We start from the raw sequence: 18703 nt of genomic DNA, 5'->3' as shown, positions 1-18703 counted from the left end.
GATTAATTTGAATAAATGTTATTTTATAAAAGAGGATATTGTGTATATTGGTTTTTTGATCTTTGTTGATGGACTAAAGATGGATCTTGAGAAGGTAAAAGTTATTCTTGAGTGGCCTACACCTGAGAGCATTGGAGAAGTTAGATATTTTCATCAATTGGAAAGTTTCTATAGAAAGTTTATCAAAAATTCTAGTTTAGTATGTAATGCTATGATAAAGACTATGAGAAGAAACAAAAAAGAATTTAGATGAACATATGGTGCAAACAAAATATTTAAGACATTGAAACAAAAGGTCACAAAATTACCTGTGCTTGCTTTACCTGATTTTTCCAAAGTTTTTTCAATGGACTATGATGCTATTGAAAATGTAATAGGATTTGATTTGAGTCAAGAAAGTAAACTTGTAGCTTTTTATAGTGAAAATTTGAATGATGATAAGAATAAATATTTAGTCTACGATTAATAAGTCTATGAAATTATTCAAACCTTGAAGAAGTGGAGACATTACTTGATGTTTAAGGAGTTTGTGTTATACATTGACCATAAAGCCTTACAGTACTTGGGAAGTCAAAACAAGATGAATTAGAGACACATGAAATGGGTTACATACATGCATAATTTATCTTTTGTTTTGAAACATAGAAGCAGACAATCAAATAAGGTAGCAACTGCATTAAGCAGAAGAAGAAGCTTGTTGATGGAGATGACGATTGAAGTGCTTGGTTTTGATTTTGAGGACACTGTATGAAATTGATCTTGATTTTGTAGATGCTTGGAGATCGTGTAAGAAACTTATATCAAATGAGTAGAATGAGTGGATCGATTATTTCATTCAAGAAGATATTTTGTTCAAAGGAATTCAATTGTGCATGCCTAGAGGATCTATGCAAGATAACATAATCAAGGAGAAACATAATGGTAGACTTGCAAGACATTTTAGAATTGATCAAATAGTAAAGTTGAGATTTGAAATATACTTTTGGCCATAGATGTATAAGGATGTTCAAAAATTGATAAATAATTGAAGAATTCTCCAAGTAGCTAAAGGAACTAGTCATAATGTGGGTTTTTATACACCTTTTCCTATTCCTAGTAAACCTTGGGAAGATATCAGTATGGATTTTGTTCTTGGCTTTCCTGGAACTTAGAGAGATAATGATTCTATCTTTGTGGTAGTTGATCACTTTTCAAAAATGGCACACTTAATACCTTTTAGGAAGACATCTAACGCAATACAATAGCAAACATATTCTTTAGGAAAACTATGAGATGGCATGGATCACCAAAGACTATTGCTTCAAATAGAGATACTAAGTTTACTGGTTACTTTTAGAGAACGCTTTGGAAGAAATTGAAAATTGAGCTTAAGTTTAGGTTTACATTTCATCCAAAACATTTGGACAAACTAAAGTTGTGAATATAAGTTTGGATAACTTGTTGAGGTGTTGGATTGAGGATAATACTACTAATTAGGACTTGATTTTAGCATAACAAGAGTTTTTATATAAAAATTTAGTGAGTAGATGTACTAAGAAGACACCTTTTGAGATAGTACATGACATGCACCCTAGAGTCACTACTAATTTGAGGAACTTGAATACTGAAGTAAAGAACATTGTTGAAGTTGAAGAGTATGTGCAATTAATGAATACTTTACATGAGGATGTGAAGAATAACCCAAAGAAAAGCAATCGAGGATATAAAGAAATGACAACGAAGAGGAGAAGACATAAAACTTTTGAGGTAGGAGATAAAGTAATGATACATTTGAAGAAGAATCGATTTCTAGTTGGTGCATATAGTAAGTTAAAGATGAGGAATTTTGGGCCTTGTAAGATCTTGAGGAAATGTGACAATAAAAATGCTTTCAAAGTTGAGATACTCAAGGACATGGACATTTCACCTATATTCAACATTGCAGACATTTATGAGTACTTTGAATCTAATGATGAGGCAACTGATAATCATGATTATCCTAAGAAGAAGGCAGAAGGGATTGAACAAATTTTGGATACAAAAATAAGCAAGAGCACCAGACGAAAGGACTACAAGGAATATCTAGTTTAGTGGTAGAATAAATTAGTTGAGGACAATTGATGGATTTATCAAGCTGAGTTGAATCCTTATGATTTTTCTTAGGACATCAACACTTCATGATGTGGACACCAATATTTATTTACCCTAGGTGTCTCATGTAGGAGCATCTTGGGTTTTTGGGCCAATCTTGCATCAATAAAAAAAAATTCTTTAATTTATATTATGGTCTATTGTTTAAGGGACAACCCTTGTTGTCCGTGTTTGTTTCTTCTACAAGGTTGGTTCCTTAATGTGGAAATATCATGGGTCCTTTCCTTATGTTCGTGGAACTTAAATTTGTTTCGTAGGAAAGTTATCCTTCATCTTTGTTCGAGGCATGTTCATTGCTAATACATTGAGTAACATGTGGCAATTTGTTCTAGTGAAGTTCTTATGATTAAGTGACATCTTGTAGCTTTGGGAATCTCTTCTCAGATCACGTGTGGACCTATGTCTATGCTCGCAAATGTTTGTTTGCTTAGTTGAGTGGTCACTAATTTCTTTCTTGGGCAAGACCTATATTTTTGTAATAATTGTATATATCAGTCGACCTTTGTGTCTTGGTGGCTATATATATTTGAGATATAGGATGTAAGTGGAGAGATAAGAGAAGTTAGGAATAGGATTTAGAGATTCAAGATAAGAAGAACTAGAGTCATAATGGTAGAGACCTAAGCTCATTGATTATATTTCTCTTATAAATGACTACAAATAAGTAGGCCCTATGTGTGGCACAATGTAAGGATATTCTCTCAGCACATCGACATTGGAATAAAGATAATTAGTTGTTCTTTTCTATATTTGTGTTGTGCTTCTCTATGTACTCTAGCAGGGTATTTGGAGAGTGATTCCTTAAACCATTCCCCAACTAAACTTATGTCATTAATTAATTTAAATATATATTTATTTTTGTATTATTTCTTAATCTTAATTTTATTTTATTAATATATTTTTTAATTATATATGATCAATAAAATTTAGATTTTAAAAAAATTACACACACACACACAAAATAAAAAATTAAAAAATTAAAAAAATAGTGTGGCACTAAAAATGATAAAGTAAATGGAAACAAAGTACAATTGATTATGAACCAATAAGGTCCATTTTACGTGAAAATAAATCCATTAATAGAAGTGCTTATAATGATGTCGAGAATATTTGCATAACATTAAAATAACTCACAATGTTTTTTGAGGTTTTTGAATTCCTAAAAAATCATGTATAATCAATTGATTTGACCAATCATATGAAAAATATATTTTATCAATTATAAACTTAAAAATATTACATTTAGACTATAACAATGTCTTATTTTAAACAAAACAAAAAATACACTAAGTTTTGATTGGTAAAATTTAATTTAAGTTAATCACCAATTAAGATAACAATCAAGCTAGAATAGTACTTCCAAACCTACTACAAGTACTAATAGATAAAATGAGTGAAAACATTAGTCTGTGCATAACAGGAGAGACTTGGAATGATACATCAATAAGTACTTATAATAAAATTATTTTCTAAAATACAATCTTATGTAAATAAATTAATTTATTAATTATTTCTAATTTAAAAATAATAATATTTGAATAAATAATTTTAAATAGATTAAGAAATATTATTTATTTAAATTCAATTTATCATATATGAATAAAATAATGATTTAAAAAAACTCCACCAAAAAAATCTTTTATGAAAAATAATAAGAGAAATAAAAAAAATATAATATTAAAAAAATAGCAACTCCTCCCACAAATATTCTATTGACTAAATAAATTATAAAAAGTAAAAATTATTATTTAAAGTGAAAAACTAAATTAATTTAAAATAATTAAAACATTAAAGTCTAAATCAATTTAAAAAATCAAAAGTTGAAAAAATAAGGAAAAACATGATTTAAAATAGAAATAAAAACTAATTAATTTTCTAAATAAATAGGAAAAAAGAGAGAGTTAAGAATGGAGATAACAGTTTATTAAGCCAAATAAATATGAAAGACTAAACTAATTAAAAAATAATTTTAAAATTAAAAACTAAATTACTTTAAAAAATTAAAAGTTGAATAAATAGGAAAAAAACATCACTTAAAAATAGAAATAACAAGAGCTCTTGAGAACTTGAGCCCTTGCCTTGTGCAAGGGGTTAGAAGGTAGATGAGACAACTAGATTTTTCATCTTGGACTATACATTCAAAGTTATTAATAATTCAATTTGTAATAATGTTATCAAGTTATCAGTAATTCATATGCAAACAATAAGAATGTAAAGACGATGTTATATAATGTCAAATATAATATTAACAACATATTTTTTAGAGTACTATAAATATATATTGTTTTATTAATTAAAACTAATATGGAATAGCTTACATGTTATCATGTCAAATGCTATATACTACCATATTTTCTTTCCTTTTTTTATGTGGAACTATTCAATAAAAACACCATTAAAAATAATTATTATCTCGATATCATTATATTGTAATATATTTGTATTATTATAATAATTTATGGTTGGTTGTATAAATATTTCATTTGAGTAAAAATACTTAAATACTTAGCATTGAACCAATTACAAATAACATATTTCTACAATCTATAAATATTATTATGCTTTTGGAAAAGGTTGTGTGCAAGTATTCAATACAAACATTTCATATCATACTCTATCTATTGTGAAGATGGATCATACATTAGGATCTGAAACATTGAACTAGTTGTTTGATTGCTAAGAAAGATCATGTTATAAAAGTTTACAACACACGTCAAATGAAAAGTATTATAAATGATTAAATTCTTCTACTATTAAATGCAAATAAATGATTGGATTTATTTATATGAATATAAGTTAGAAGATAATGATAAAAATTTGATTAGATAATTCTTCTAATTTTATATCTTTACAAACTATTCAATTGAAGATTGAAGCTTCTAAGGATTTCAATAAATGTTGTAAAGACTTTGTAAGAATAATTTACTAGGAATATAGTATTACACTTTAGCTTATAACTTAGAAGCTCTTTTAACATATTCAATAAGAAAATTGAATAAAATCAACAAAAACCTATTTTCAATATCTTCCATCCTTTGGAAATTGTGAAACTAGCATAGGAGAAATGTGCAATCGTCTTGTGCAAATTGTCTCCCGATGGAGGACACTCTTCTTCTATCACCTTATCAACATTTGCTTACATGTTTTTCAGAAGTGAATAAATCTTATCTACAAAAGTTTGAAAAAAAGTTTAAAAAGGTAGGGATGGACTTCATAATAGGCTATATCATGTACCCCAGAAGAAGCTTCTGGTAGCATTATGGATTCAGAGCCAAATTCCTCAACATTATCATTGTAGTCACAAAAATGGTGTCATGGCCAATAATAATGTTATGTTCATTGCTTGACCTATTTCCACTTCCATCAACGTTGCAGAGCAAAAAAGAAAAAAGTCACAAGTCGAACCTGTTCTCCTCTTCTCAATCACACTCCAGGCATAATTTCAAGATAATACTGCTTCCAATAGTAGCTTTTCAGTATAGACTACCCTGAAAACCATTCAATGAAGTATTCACATACCTCATAGCATATCTTTGAAATCATTGGGAACATTTTAAAAGTAAATTTTGCTAATTTTGATGAACAAGGGAAGAGAAACACAGAGGCAATAGACAACCATATTTTTGTTGTTTGCGACAGTTTTCCAAATATGGAATCTTCTTTCAAATCCTTCTTTTCATGTCTTCAATTTTCCACACAGTCATGCAAATGCAAAGTTTTAGTTTTGTTGCAAATTGAACTCAAGAAAATGCATAAAAAAAGAGTTAGGTGAGTTGACTTCTTGTAGATCAAATTGGACTTTCATTCCAAAGTTTTAGGGCACACTTTTGGTCAATTAAGTCTTTTTAAACTGATTGTTTTTTAAATTAAAAGTGACCAAAAACAAGGGGGTCAACCCTTACAACCAAACTGCTGGTAACCAACACATCACCAACAGAAACCAATAGAGAACATTACTGAAACAAAAACAAAACAAGAAGTAACTTAACCATTATAATTTTACCCAAACTACTAACCAACATACTACTATGAATAGAAACAACTAATCTAAAGCAGAAGTCTATAGAGTTTACCATACTACTTAAGTTCATAATAAAAATTGTTGGCATAGTCAAGCCAAACCAAGTCTGAGTAACAACTGGATACCAACAAACCAAGTAACAACATAATAACATAAAACAACTAGGATCCAGTGATCCCTTAAAACTATAGACTTATTTCTCAGTTTTTTCCTTTCCCTTCCCAGCCAATAAAACCTAAGGCCAATCATCAGCAAGAAACTTAAAGAGTAGCTTATGATCTTCCATATCCAACCATGTTTCTTCTTTTTCCTGTGCCAGCATTTGGAGGGTAGTGGCAGCAACATGAGTGACTTTTAGGGAAAATTTAGAGAAGGTGAAGAATCCTTCCTCTAAATTTTTAACCCTTTGATCCAATTGGGAAATTTCCCCCTTTTTCTCCTCAACCTTCTTTTTGTTTTCAGTTCCCTCCTTTTTAACTTCCTCTTTAGCTTTTTCCACCTGGTTATCATCCTGCAAAAACTTTGGGTTAGTAAAAACTTTGGATTTTTCCTTGATCGGGGAGGAAATGGTAATGGGGGAGGTTTCCACTTTGCTACTATCTTCATAGAAGATAATGGGTTGCAAGGTGAAGCTGGCCGAAACATGGGTAGTCTCCGCAGTGATGGCATTTCTAGCGGACACCTGAGTATTTCCAACGGACATCTGGGCATTATCAATAGAATTGTCGGTAGAATTCTCACTTTTTTCTACCTCCTCTTTCCCTTTTTCTCTCTTGGAGTCAGAGTTATTCTCCTCCTCCCTCTCCCTTTCATTGTTCTCAGAGCTCTCCTCCTCCACCTCTTCAACCTTATATCTATTAGATTTTTGCTTATGCCTTGCCTAGGATTGGGCAACTCTTCCTGACCTTCTCCTACCTTTTTCGCTTCCCTCCTCCTTCTCCTCCTCTTCCACCTCCACCAGTTTTTCAACTTTAATCTTTTTGCTACCCTTTTGTTCCACAACCACTTCAGATTTCTTCTCTTTCTTATTTTTGTAGCTAGAGGAAGGCCATGGGGTATGAATTCTGGTACTAGTATTGGTACTCGAGGGGGGGGAACTCTTACGTTGGTGATGGTTGTCAACCACCACCACCCTAGGGGGGCAAAGGGCAAGATGGAATTGGTATAAGTGAAAAATTAAGCCTTGGTAAATAATGGTGAAGTTATGCCCCTTGTTCCTCTTCTCCCTAATATCACTGACCATATCCTTCAGAGAATGTAGCAAAAAAAATGAGATAGAAATAAAATCCCTATTCTTAAAATGATTCAAGAGGGGAAAGTGGTAATAGTAGTAAACACCAAACCCGCCCTCCAGCATAAGGTATTTCATGAGCACTAGGCAGACGTCGTCCCATGGAGCTAGTAGCTTATCCCTCTTAAATCCTCCTTTGTAGCGCACTGGTTCTTCGTCATCTACGAAAAAACTGCTCATACTGGCCTCATCTGCCATTTTTGTGACCTTTCTCCATTTTTTCCCTTTCATAGACAGCCCAGTGGCCATGGAAATTACTTCCTCATTTACTTGAAAAGTAATGCCATTTATGGTTACCTTGTGGTCATTCCGCCCATTAACAAACTGGAGGGCACAATTCTCGTCATACCTTGCCATCGCCTACATGTAAGGCATAAATCCCCCTTCCTTTAATAAGAACCAGGTGGCCATCCTATCTTTGAAATTCTCAATTTTTTTGGGCTCCAGCCTATTCAAGTCTCCACCCATATCTTCCCCGTCTTCTTCTGATTCCCCCACCTCAGTGATGAGCATTTGAATCTCCTTGTCTTCAAAATTATTGTTAATACTATTAGCCCTGGGCCTCTCTGCAAAGAGAAAAATAGTTTTACAAGCCCATTTTCAAGACACTTCAAAATCCCATGCAAATTCATTATGAGAATCGTGCATGTTTAACATCATAATTTTTGCACCCCTAAAATCTCTGACAATCTAAATAATGATATTATTCATACTTTTAGAGGGGAAGTAATTTAAATTTCACAGTATGTTACCATAATGGCGAAATGACACTCTCCTTAAATTGCATTCATTCATTTTTCCATTTGTACGACCACGTCTTCTCCTCATTTCCCTAAAACTTTTATTAAATTTAGTGAATTTCAACTTTCTAAGGAAGAAATTGCCAAATTTGGCCTCGACTTTAAATTTTGTAGTCATATTAATTAATACTCCCCCCTCTTTCCTTGCGTATCAAGGACTTAATATCCTCATTTATATTTTCTATATTTCTCCAGCATGCAACTGCCATTAATTCAAAACCCATGGCAGCCACCGCATCGGCCACCTCATTTCCTTCTCTATAGATGTGCTATAGGTGGACATTCTCCATCCCTTCTAAAATATGCCTAATGTCCATAATGATAGTTCAAATATTCCATCCCAGTTGGGACACTCCATTTACCATATCAATAATTAACTTGGAGTCCCCTTCTATAGTTATTTCCTTAACTTGCATTTCACTAATCAACTGAAGACCCCAAAGCAGAGCCATAGCTTCAGCCAAATTGTTACTTCCACCTCCTCCTTCCCAGAGTAAACTAACAACACCACCATTCCAATCTCTCAGCACTCCACCCATTGCTCCTATACCCCCTTTAACAACACCATCAAAATTTAGTTTAAATTGTATTAGGGTTGGTGGTTTCCATCTCGTTTGCTGTCTCTTTAACACTTTTGAGTTATCAAAAAAATAAAAATCCTCTTGAAAACCCCATTTTTTAGCAATCTGACCTTCTTGCCTACCTGGTTCTTCCTTCGGTAATTTACATTTGGCTACCCTTATATTTTCCTTCAGCAATCTCTCCATGATTCCCATAACCACCTCCACAGGTTTTTCCACCTCCCGAAATATTCTGTTGTTTCTTTCTTTCCATATATGCTAGCAAGTATATGGTGGAACAATTTTCCACAGAAAAACCAATTTTGGGTGGTAGAAGGGACAACTCTAGTTCTTCACAAATTGACATAAGTTGTCCTTCAGAACCCAATTCAAATCAAATTTCTCCCACACCATAGCCCAAATCTTTAAGGCATACTGACATTCAAGGAACATGTGTGAGATACTCTCCTCCTTTTCTTTGCAGAGATAACATCAGTTTGTGATAAAAAAAACCCCTTCTTTTCATATTGTCAAGAGTTAAAATTTTACCATGCTGAATAGTCCACTAGAAAAGAATAATTTTAGGGAGTAGATTACTAATCCAAACTTTACTCCATAATGGTGGGAAAAAGTCCTTACTAAAGAGGTGTTTGTAAGCTGATTTGACTGTAAATTTGCCACTAGAAGTTAAGTCCCAAACTCTAGTATCCTCTTGGGTCAGAATTGGGGGTCTTTGTGCTCCTAACAACATTTCCAATTCCTTAAGAACCTGAATATCCTCTTGGGAGTAATTGTCTTTACATAGTTTCTTCCACTTCCTCCCCTGGTCAATATAATCCTCCACCTTCCCTCCCACATCTTCCTTTAGTAACTCCATTAGTCTTTTGAATTTGTTGTAGACCAGCGGGTTGCCCCCCATCCAATTATCCTCCCAGAATTTGATACTATGCCCATTCCCCACAATCCACCTTGTCCCTTCCCTTAGTAAGCTTCTACTCTTGACAATATTCATCCATATTTTTGAGCCTCTGGGGAGATCATTATTGAAGAGATACCAAGTGAAAAAGGGAATTTGACAAATCTTTAGCTTTCATTATATTACCCTAGTCTGTCTTATCTTCTCCTAGTCTCCAGCCTATCTTTGTAAGGAGGGCTTTATTCAGATCACAAAGTCTTCTTACTCCCAACCGCTTATCTCCTCTAGCTTGAAAACCTCATCCCAGTTAACCAAGCTCAATTTGTTCTTCTCCTCCGTCCCTGACCAGAGGAAATTCCTCTGTATTCTCTCAATTTTGTCTGCCATATTTTGGTTAATTTTAAAAAGGGATAGGAAGTAAATTGGAATACCCTGTAGAGCTGTCGAGAGCAATTGTAATTTACTAGCATTGCTTAAAATTTTCCCCTTCCATCCTACCAACTTATTTTGAATTCTTTCCACTATAGTATTATAGAAGTCATTAGTCACCTCCTCAATGGTTAACGGTAAGCCAAGATAAGCATCCGGGAGGTTGGCAGACTGACAACCTAAAATCTTTCTTATCTTCCTTTGTAATGAGGCATCAATATTAAAGAAATAGATCTTACTTTTATAGTAATTAATTTGTTGGCCTGAACTTTCTTCATAATTACAGAGAATAGTCTCCCAAGCTTCAACTTCCATAACTGAAGACTCTCCAAAAAGGAAAGTATCATCAACAAATTGCTGCAACACTTTGGTATCAGCAGTGGTAGCAGGCTTAATCCCTTTAACACATCCAGTATTAACTAGTTTAGAGAAAGAGTTCCCCAAAACCTCAGCAACCATAATAAAAAGGTAGGGCGATAGTGGGTCACCCTGTCTTAGTCCTTTCTCTACTCCAAAATTGCCCCAAGGGGAGCCACTTAAAATAACAGAAAACTCGACTAAGCCTGCCATCGTCTTAATTAGATTTATAACTTTGTCATTGAACCCCACTCTTTCGAACACATCATAGAGGAAGTCCCACTTCACCTTATCATAAGCCTTGGAGATATCCAACTTGAAGGCCATTCCAGGTCTTTTATTTTTTTCCATTGAATGAATGATCTCATGTGTGGTTATCGCTACATCCAGGATTTGTCTTCCTGGAGGATGGGAAAAAGAAGAAGATTGAGGATAAATTCTTTGAGGTTGAGAATAAGGTACATATTTGAATAACTAAACATTTTACCTTAGTTATTTGGTTCACTAGTTTACTTCTAGCTAGACACTTAAAGAACCTAGAGCTTTCTCCCTTTTCATGACTATACAAACCCATTGCCACTTAGATGAAAAACATTTTCTCAAATTTTTACTACAAGACCCCCAACTACAAGTAGGTTTTAAGTTGTCATTCATTCATTTAGCAAAGAAGGCAGATGAATTTTTCTAGTAGGGACGACCAATTTGGCTAGGTTCGCATTGACAAATTCTTTCAGTTTTTTACACCTGATTTTTGTAATTTTTTTGCTGGAACTTTGGGTGACTTGTCTATTTGCAGAATAGAGAGACACATTGAAGGAGTTGGTAGATGCAGGTCCATCAATTATGTGTGCTACGAGCACGTGCTGGTTTGCTTGGTATTGTACCTCCACCCGTAGATGGAGACAATATAATGAATGCAATTAATGATGTCTATCCACTTATTTTCCTTATTTTTGATACTAAGAAAATAATTTAAACCCTAGTAAAATTGGAAAAGACCAATTAAAAAGAGAAATTAATGAACATAAATTAATTTAGATTTTTTTTTTCAAACCTTAGTAATTTATATTTTTTATTGTAAAAAATAATGGGTGGAAGGTCTAATAAAAACATTAGTAATCTTCTAAATAAATAGGAAAAAGATAAGAATTAAAAGTTGAAATAACAACTAATTAAACTAAATAAATATAAATAGATAAGAGTTAAAAAAAAGAGAGATGGGTTGGCTCAAACACATATGCCATGAATGTTTCTCTACTTGGTGATTAGGCCCCAGAATCGAAGCAAGGCAAGCTGAAGAAAGCTAAAATGACACGGTCTATTCACGAACCCATTCCAAATTTTTCTGCTAATGAGGCTTCTCACTAGTTCGATTAGTCTTTGGGTGTTCTCTTTGTTCTTAGTATGTTAGATGCAGATACTATAGTTATATGGCTTGCCTATTCTTACGTTTTGTAGCTATGTTGAGATACTTGCAATCAATCCATTTTGTTGTAATGAACTTATTTTGACAATCAATACAAACTTTATTACCTATAAAAAAACAAAAACAAAAACAGAGAGATGAAAATTAGAAGAATTTTGAATTTTTTTTTTTACACAAAACCTATGGACTAAATAAGCATAATTTTTTAATAATATTTTAAAATTATAAATACAAAATACATTTCTTAACAATTTCGAATAAAATTCCCCTCACAAATCTAAAATTCACATTTTCCAACCAAAGGAGAAAAAAAAACTAAAAAAATGAAAAGACCGTTTTATCCCACCTTTTGGATAGGTCGAAAGGCTTGTCCTAACTTTTTACCATAATAAGGTAAAACGAGAGACTCTTAACCGAAAGAAGAAAACATAGATGAAACAAAACATTAAACGGTTGGCTAAATGGAACATAAGTTATAAGATTCCTTGGCCACAAGTGCGGACATAGGAAAGTTTGTTAGAGGGAAGTTTCACAATGTCATGTGGAACAATAATATGAATAGAAAAAAACCTATTATATTAAAGAATTAAATTCAAAGGGAAGTTTCATAATGTCATGTGGAATAATAATATGAATGTAAAAAAACTTATTATATTAAAGAATTTAATTCAACACGGTTAAAAAAAGGCAAGGTTATTATTGGACACAACTAAGGAAGGGATACGGGATTTCAACACCTCAGGTGCGAGAGGGGAAGATGGAAGAGGCCAAAGAGGTTGGGGAGGGGTAAACCGAATGACATTTTTTTGGATACCGTTGATTTTTTGATTAAGATCCATATCAAAAGATACCGTTCTCGTGAAAACCATTAAAAAACATTCATTCATCCATTATTATTCCGTTTTTGTAATCTCTCTGTCGAACCTCGAGTCGCGAATTACAGAGTACTAGAATTTCTGTAGATACATCCACCTAAAACTTTGCACATTTTTAAACTAACGTACATAAATCTTTATCGTTTGCAGACAAATCCGCTGAAGTTTGAGCAGAATTTATCAATTATGGCGTTCTTAGATGATTTCATGAACAGTAAGTTGTGATTCTCTGAGCATATCCTTTCGAACGCTGTTTATTTTTTTAAGCGCAAAAAGTTCCCTAAATAATTTTGTTAAAGGTTTCAATGTTTGGGCATAAAACTACAAAAGCATTTCCAGTTGGTATAACAACAATTCTGGCTACATGCGCTAGCGTGAATTACTATTGACTCAATCTATGTAGTAAATTTTTATCAAGTTTTTGCGGTTGGAGGCAAATATTTTATTATTAGTGTTTGCTCCGGTGAAATGATCTAAGCGCCAGTAGAGAGAGATAACAGAAGCCAAATTTAATCTGCCAATGCTTTAGTCGTAAAGTCAAATGTATGTTGAAACCCTAACTGACGGAATTTAAATAATTGGAATTATGATATTATTTGAATAGGGTTTGATTTTTAAAATGTAACCCGGGTATCTCTCTGTTAATGCTTATTATTTTAAATAATAAGCGCAATCTGCTTTCCGCCTAATGTTTTGTCTAAGCAACGTCTATCTCGATTCTCCAATTGAATATATTGGTTACCAAATTTCTAAGATTATTTCTACAGTTTGCCATTTTTGACTTATGTCTGAATTTTTATTCAATCTTCCTTTTTAAGACCATTAAACAAAAATGATTGAATATCGAGATAGGCGCATATCTGTTTCATAATTAACAATTATTCAAGGTTTAGTTGCTGGCATTTTTTTGAAAGCCCTCCGTACATTCTAGCTGCAACTAAAGTAAAATCTGTCTCTACTGTTTGTTAGTGGTAAAATCCATACAATTTTTCGGAAGTGATGGGCAGTAGTGCCATGGATGGTTGGGGCTTAAATTTCCTTGGAAGGTGCCGAAGAGTATTGTAGCAGTAATTTACAGTCAAAGTTGTCCCATGGTACACAAAACTTCAGGCTGCATTTCAATATTTTAGAAGATAATATTTAGAAGTGACACTTTTTATTTCCAGACATATCTATAACAAAACTGCATCATTCTTTTTTTTTGTAGAAAACATGAACAAGCATGGGGAATATCTGTGAAATTTTCAAGTATGCACTGTCAACCGTGTGCACTTTTTCACATTTTCACAAATCTTCTTCTAGAAATCAGCGCTTCCAAAATATTGGCTAAGGATTAAATATTTTTGGGATCTAGGAGCTGATATCTTCCAAGAGACTTCAGAGTGCAAGCAGTAGTTTCATCTTCGTACATGTGACTGCACTCGTTAAGTTTCTGCTGAAATATATCCGGCTTAAATTCCCCGTAGAATATTTTTTAAGGTGCCCATTTCTGTTATTTACATTCTTCATGGGGTAAACTGCTTGGTGAAAATAGGAGCTGTAGCTCCATTATTGGGACCCTCGGTCTAGAATAATTTATTTAATATAGCAGCTCATTGTTTCCATCTGAGTGGTTGCTGATATGTCCATTGATCAGGTAACATATTTCCATTTGTAGTATGCATGTCCTTTCTGATAGCTTATATTGTATTTGAACTGAAATGAATATCTGTATCACTACAAATTTGGTCTGAGCCTGCTATAGAAAATATTTCAGAGCTATGCTGTGAGTAATTGAAGTTTCTGGGTTTGTCATGTTTTGTATCCTATTTCTTTGGAAACTTGTGTTTCATAGGGCATTTCTAGCCTGTGATATATGATATACAAACTGAACAAAAAAACTAAAAAGGAGATTACTAGCTTGTCTCAATTAGTAATTAACAATCTGAACATCTGTCCTTAATAATTTTATCTCATGGTCTGTTCTTGTTGAGCTATCTACCCAGATGGAGTTCTTTTCAGTCAATCTTTTTTGAGTGTCTCACAGGTTTTTTGGTGTACATCATACATGTTAGATTTTTGTATTCAACTTACAAATTTTATGTACTGAAATTGAAACATGAAGTAATAGAGATTGTTTGTCCTTCATGAACTTTGTTTGTTATCTATTAACTCTTAATGGTGAATCCAAGTGTGATATATTTTAATGTTAAATATATTTTGAATATGAATATATTTTGTTGTCTATTAACTCTCTACATTGAATCCAGCTATGATATGTTTTTATTGTAGATTTTATTTAAATAATAGAAAAGAAACAATATAATTCTTTCACATATAATGCGTATAAAAATGGTAGCATCTACCTTGGTTGATGCCTAGTAGCATGTTGCAGTGCATTTCATTTATGAGATTAGTTTTCAGATGTTTGTTGTCTATCAACTCTTAATGATGATTCTGAGTATGATAAAAATTTATGACATATATTTTCTCATACAATGGTATTTTAAAGCTAAGTTGCTGGTATGGGTATGGGTATGGGCATTTTTTTTGGGTTTTGATTATGCGGATTCAGGTCCGTGTACGTGTATTATAGTATATTATATACAATAAAAGAAGTATACAAAATTGTAAAACTAAACCATTTGATAGTATGGTACATCATCATTGATCAATGCCAAATGCCAAAGATAGATTAGCAATTATTTCACAGGGTACTTAAAAATAGAAAAAATATTAGTATTTTCCTGGATTGAAGCTTTGTCATCATGTCTTGGTGTTTTTAATTTTAAAAATAGTTTTCTACACCATGTAGTGACTAACTTTATATCTATACTTTCTTGATGGTCTCAGATATAGCATCATTGCCTTCAGATCTACATAGATGTTATACACTTATGCGACAACTAGACCAACAATCGCAAGGTAAGATAACAATATTGTTCATTTTACTGAGCCTTTCAATATATTAAGAAATAAACACTAGAAAGCAAATTAACTGGATCTATGTGGGTGCTAAAAAATGTGTGATGATGAGATTGGCTTGGTTATGCATTTTTTGTGCATCTTTTAGTGGTGTCATCGGTCTTGTATTAACCATCTTTTTGATAGGGTTTGAAAAATCTTACAGGTGGGTGCATTCTGTCCTAGGAATTGCATCATTTCAATGCATGTTTTGAGACCATCTGTAATTTCTTCATTAGTCCTTAAGGAATTAGAAAAGAAAAACTTGCTATTCAAGTAATAGGCTGTCATTGCTGCTAATATGTGTTGGTGGAGCTTGGAACATCCCCTATCAATTATATGTCAACCAGGTATTTTCGTTTTGTTTTTTGGATCTATAGTCATGTTAGAGTGGTCTAGTTGAACTTATCCATGGTCTCGTATAAATAATCCATAAAGTTTTTACCACCATCAACCAAATGTGAAAACCTTGAACAAAGGCTTGATAGCTAAAAATTAAATAATATGAAAATAAGAACTCGTAGAAATTTGAACAATTAGTAAAAGTTAAATGAAAAAGAAAAAGTACAAGTCCTACAAGTTATTAAATAATAGAGTTGATAACTTTATAGGTTTTTAAAAGTTAAGTTATTGTCATGTACACAACCTTGTCTATGCTCTTGGCGCATCTAGTCGTCACAAAACAACTATCTTCCTAATATTTTTCCATTTGTGTTTTTTTAATTATGAAGATTTCCCCACCTAATGCTCATAAACATTTGCTTCAATGCCATTGAGACTGAAATCATGGTTTATGTAGATTTCTTTACCATTTTTGCACTAAAACAATTAAGTTTTTTAGATCTGTAAGGGTTCTTTGTTGTTGTGATGAAGGGCTTATTTTTCTTTAATCCCAAAGGTTCTTGCACTCTTTTTACCAAAAATACTGATTTTCTGGGTCCAAAAGGTTTGCATGACAGGTTTTGATTGTTTTTCCCCCCCAAAATCATGGTGGGTTTTGCATGATTTTTTTGGTGTTTTTGACAGATTTGTGAGTTTTTTTTTACCTTTTTTCTACAAAACAAAGGTTTTGGACATTTTTTTCACAAAATTGTGGCTTTCCATATTCAACGAAATGTTCTGACATTTTTTTAAGAAACTATAGTGTTTTCTTGCAAAGTGTTTTTGGGTGGTGTTGATGTGAGTTTTGTTCCACCACAACATGTAAAATTGAATACTTGATATTTCAAGATGAAATATCAAATCACCAACTCTCTCTTGAATAAGGTCACTTTTCATGCTAAGCTTGCAAAGTAAAATCATGAAATGCTTTCAGAGTTCCCTTCAATTGGGGATTCTTGTTCAGTGAAAATTGTGATTTTCTGGTAATCAAGTATGGGACTTATGCTATTCATTCAATGGATATCAACCTACTTCTATAGATTTGGCTTGACAACGTGCAATGAAAATGTAACTTATGATTTTCTAATTTGTGAAGTCATCTTGAACTTAAACCTAACTTCTACTCCTAATTTTGAATGGAAGGATATATGTACAAACTTGGACTCTACTAGATGTAGCTTTATTAGTGACTCAACCCACCGAGTGCAAGTTTTTAAGGAATACTCAAATGATTTTCAAATCAATATCTTCTCTTCAATTCCATCAAATGGATCGAATCACTAGTTCACCACACAAGGCACTCCTACCATCAGCAAGAGGCTAGTGGCCTAGTCTATGTCGAGTCAATCAAGTAAACATCCACAAATTCTTTCATCCAACTAAGCTACTTCTAAATAAGATGAAATAAAATATATTCCAAGTGAGTATTGAGGTAAACATGCAACACTTCAAAGTAACATTAAGTAATTTACCATGAAGAGCCAACAATGAATTATCAATCACTTCGATAGCATTACAGTAACAATTTGTTCAAGTCCCTTCTTGAGCTAGCCTACTCTACTCTAATCTTCTACTAGCTAGCTAACTTCTCACTAGTCTTCTAATCTCTTGAATCTCACTATTTTACAACTGAGAAGGCCTTGGCCTTTTACAGTTGTTCAATTACAATGAAGGGCCAAGATCGATTCAAGATCAAGGGCCAAGATTAATCCCCATAAACCCTAATTAGGGTTGATAGTGGGCACCCTATCGTCCAATTACATGAAAGCACCACCATGTGGCCCAAGAAGACAATTACAATGTTATTGACAGCCAATGAGAAAATTTTACACTTGTTGTAATATGATTGGAACATATGACTGGATTTCCTGATTGGTAGAAGACGACTAGGTGCCATCTCATCATCTTTATCTTGTAGACTTATTTAAGAATATGTGTTCTGAATTCTTTCTTGTGGAATATATCTGTTAAAACCATGAATGTTTCTTGCTTGATTGTTAGAAAGTAATTCTGATGAAGATAAAACCTCTTGATATTCAATCTTTCAAACTTTAATTAACTCTTCCGAAACTATCCATCTCTCGAGGATGATTGTGATGGTTAATGTTCCTGACTTTCCTGCGCTTTCAAGTCTTCTCCATATTTTGAAAATTTCCCTCATGGCCGACTTGCACATGTATCTCAATCTTGAGTATGTCTTCATGTAGCTGGAATCCATCTTGATCTTGATTTGAGTTTACATTTCAATATCTTGACTTGGATCTTGAGCTAGAGCTTTCATTCTTGTAGCATGCCTGGAGCCCTTGAGTTTGATCTACCTCCTTGCATCTTAGTCCCTCCTCCAATTTATTCTGCAAGATTAAGAAAGAGGCCCCATTAAGTTCATAAAGTTATAAATATGATTGAACGAAAAGAAAGACATAAGTTTCTGCATAACATGCCCAGATTTCACCCCCCTTGCAAATTCTAAGTTCTGCTTTTGATAAAATGGTTTCAGTCTTTGAGTTGAAATGAAGTTTCTTCAAAATTTTGTGATTTAGATGAGTTCGAGACACCGTTGGCATTATATGCCCA

General features: G+C 32.9%; 1 protein-coding gene across 5 annotated transcripts in view; it reads left to right on the top strand.

Annotated features, from left to right (window-relative positions):
- The first annotated feature begins 12617 nt into the window (after positions 1-12617).
- ING1 (RING/FYVE/PHD zinc finger superfamily protein) overlaps positions 12618-18703 on the top strand; it is an 87906-nt gene continuing 81820 nt past the window's right edge. For 2 of the 5 annotated variants that reach the window (XM_089811402.1, XM_089811399.1), the window contains exons 1-3: positions 12618-12705; positions 12956-13019; positions 15638-15709. In XM_089811402.1, coding sequence (XP_089667528.1) covers positions 12688-12705; positions 12956-13019; positions 15638-15709 — 154 coding nt within the window. In that variant the 5' untranslated portion in view covers positions 12618-12687. Of the gene's footprint in view, positions 12875-12955; positions 13020-15637; positions 15710-18703 lie in introns of all 5 variants that reach the window. The other 3 variants (XM_089811403.1, XM_089811401.1, XM_089811400.1) reach the window with 3 other exon arrangements.

Source organism: Cupressus sempervirens, chromosome 11, assembly GCF_028749045.1.
Source record: "Cupressus sempervirens isolate cs-2001-9-10 chromosome 11, ASM2874904v1, whole genome shotgun sequence".
Lineage (NCBI taxonomy): Eukaryota > Viridiplantae > Streptophyta > Pinopsida > Cupressales > Cupressaceae > Cupressus > Cupressus sempervirens.
Note: the sequence above shows the minus strand (reverse complement) of the source record. Positions and strands in the feature narration are given on the sequence as shown.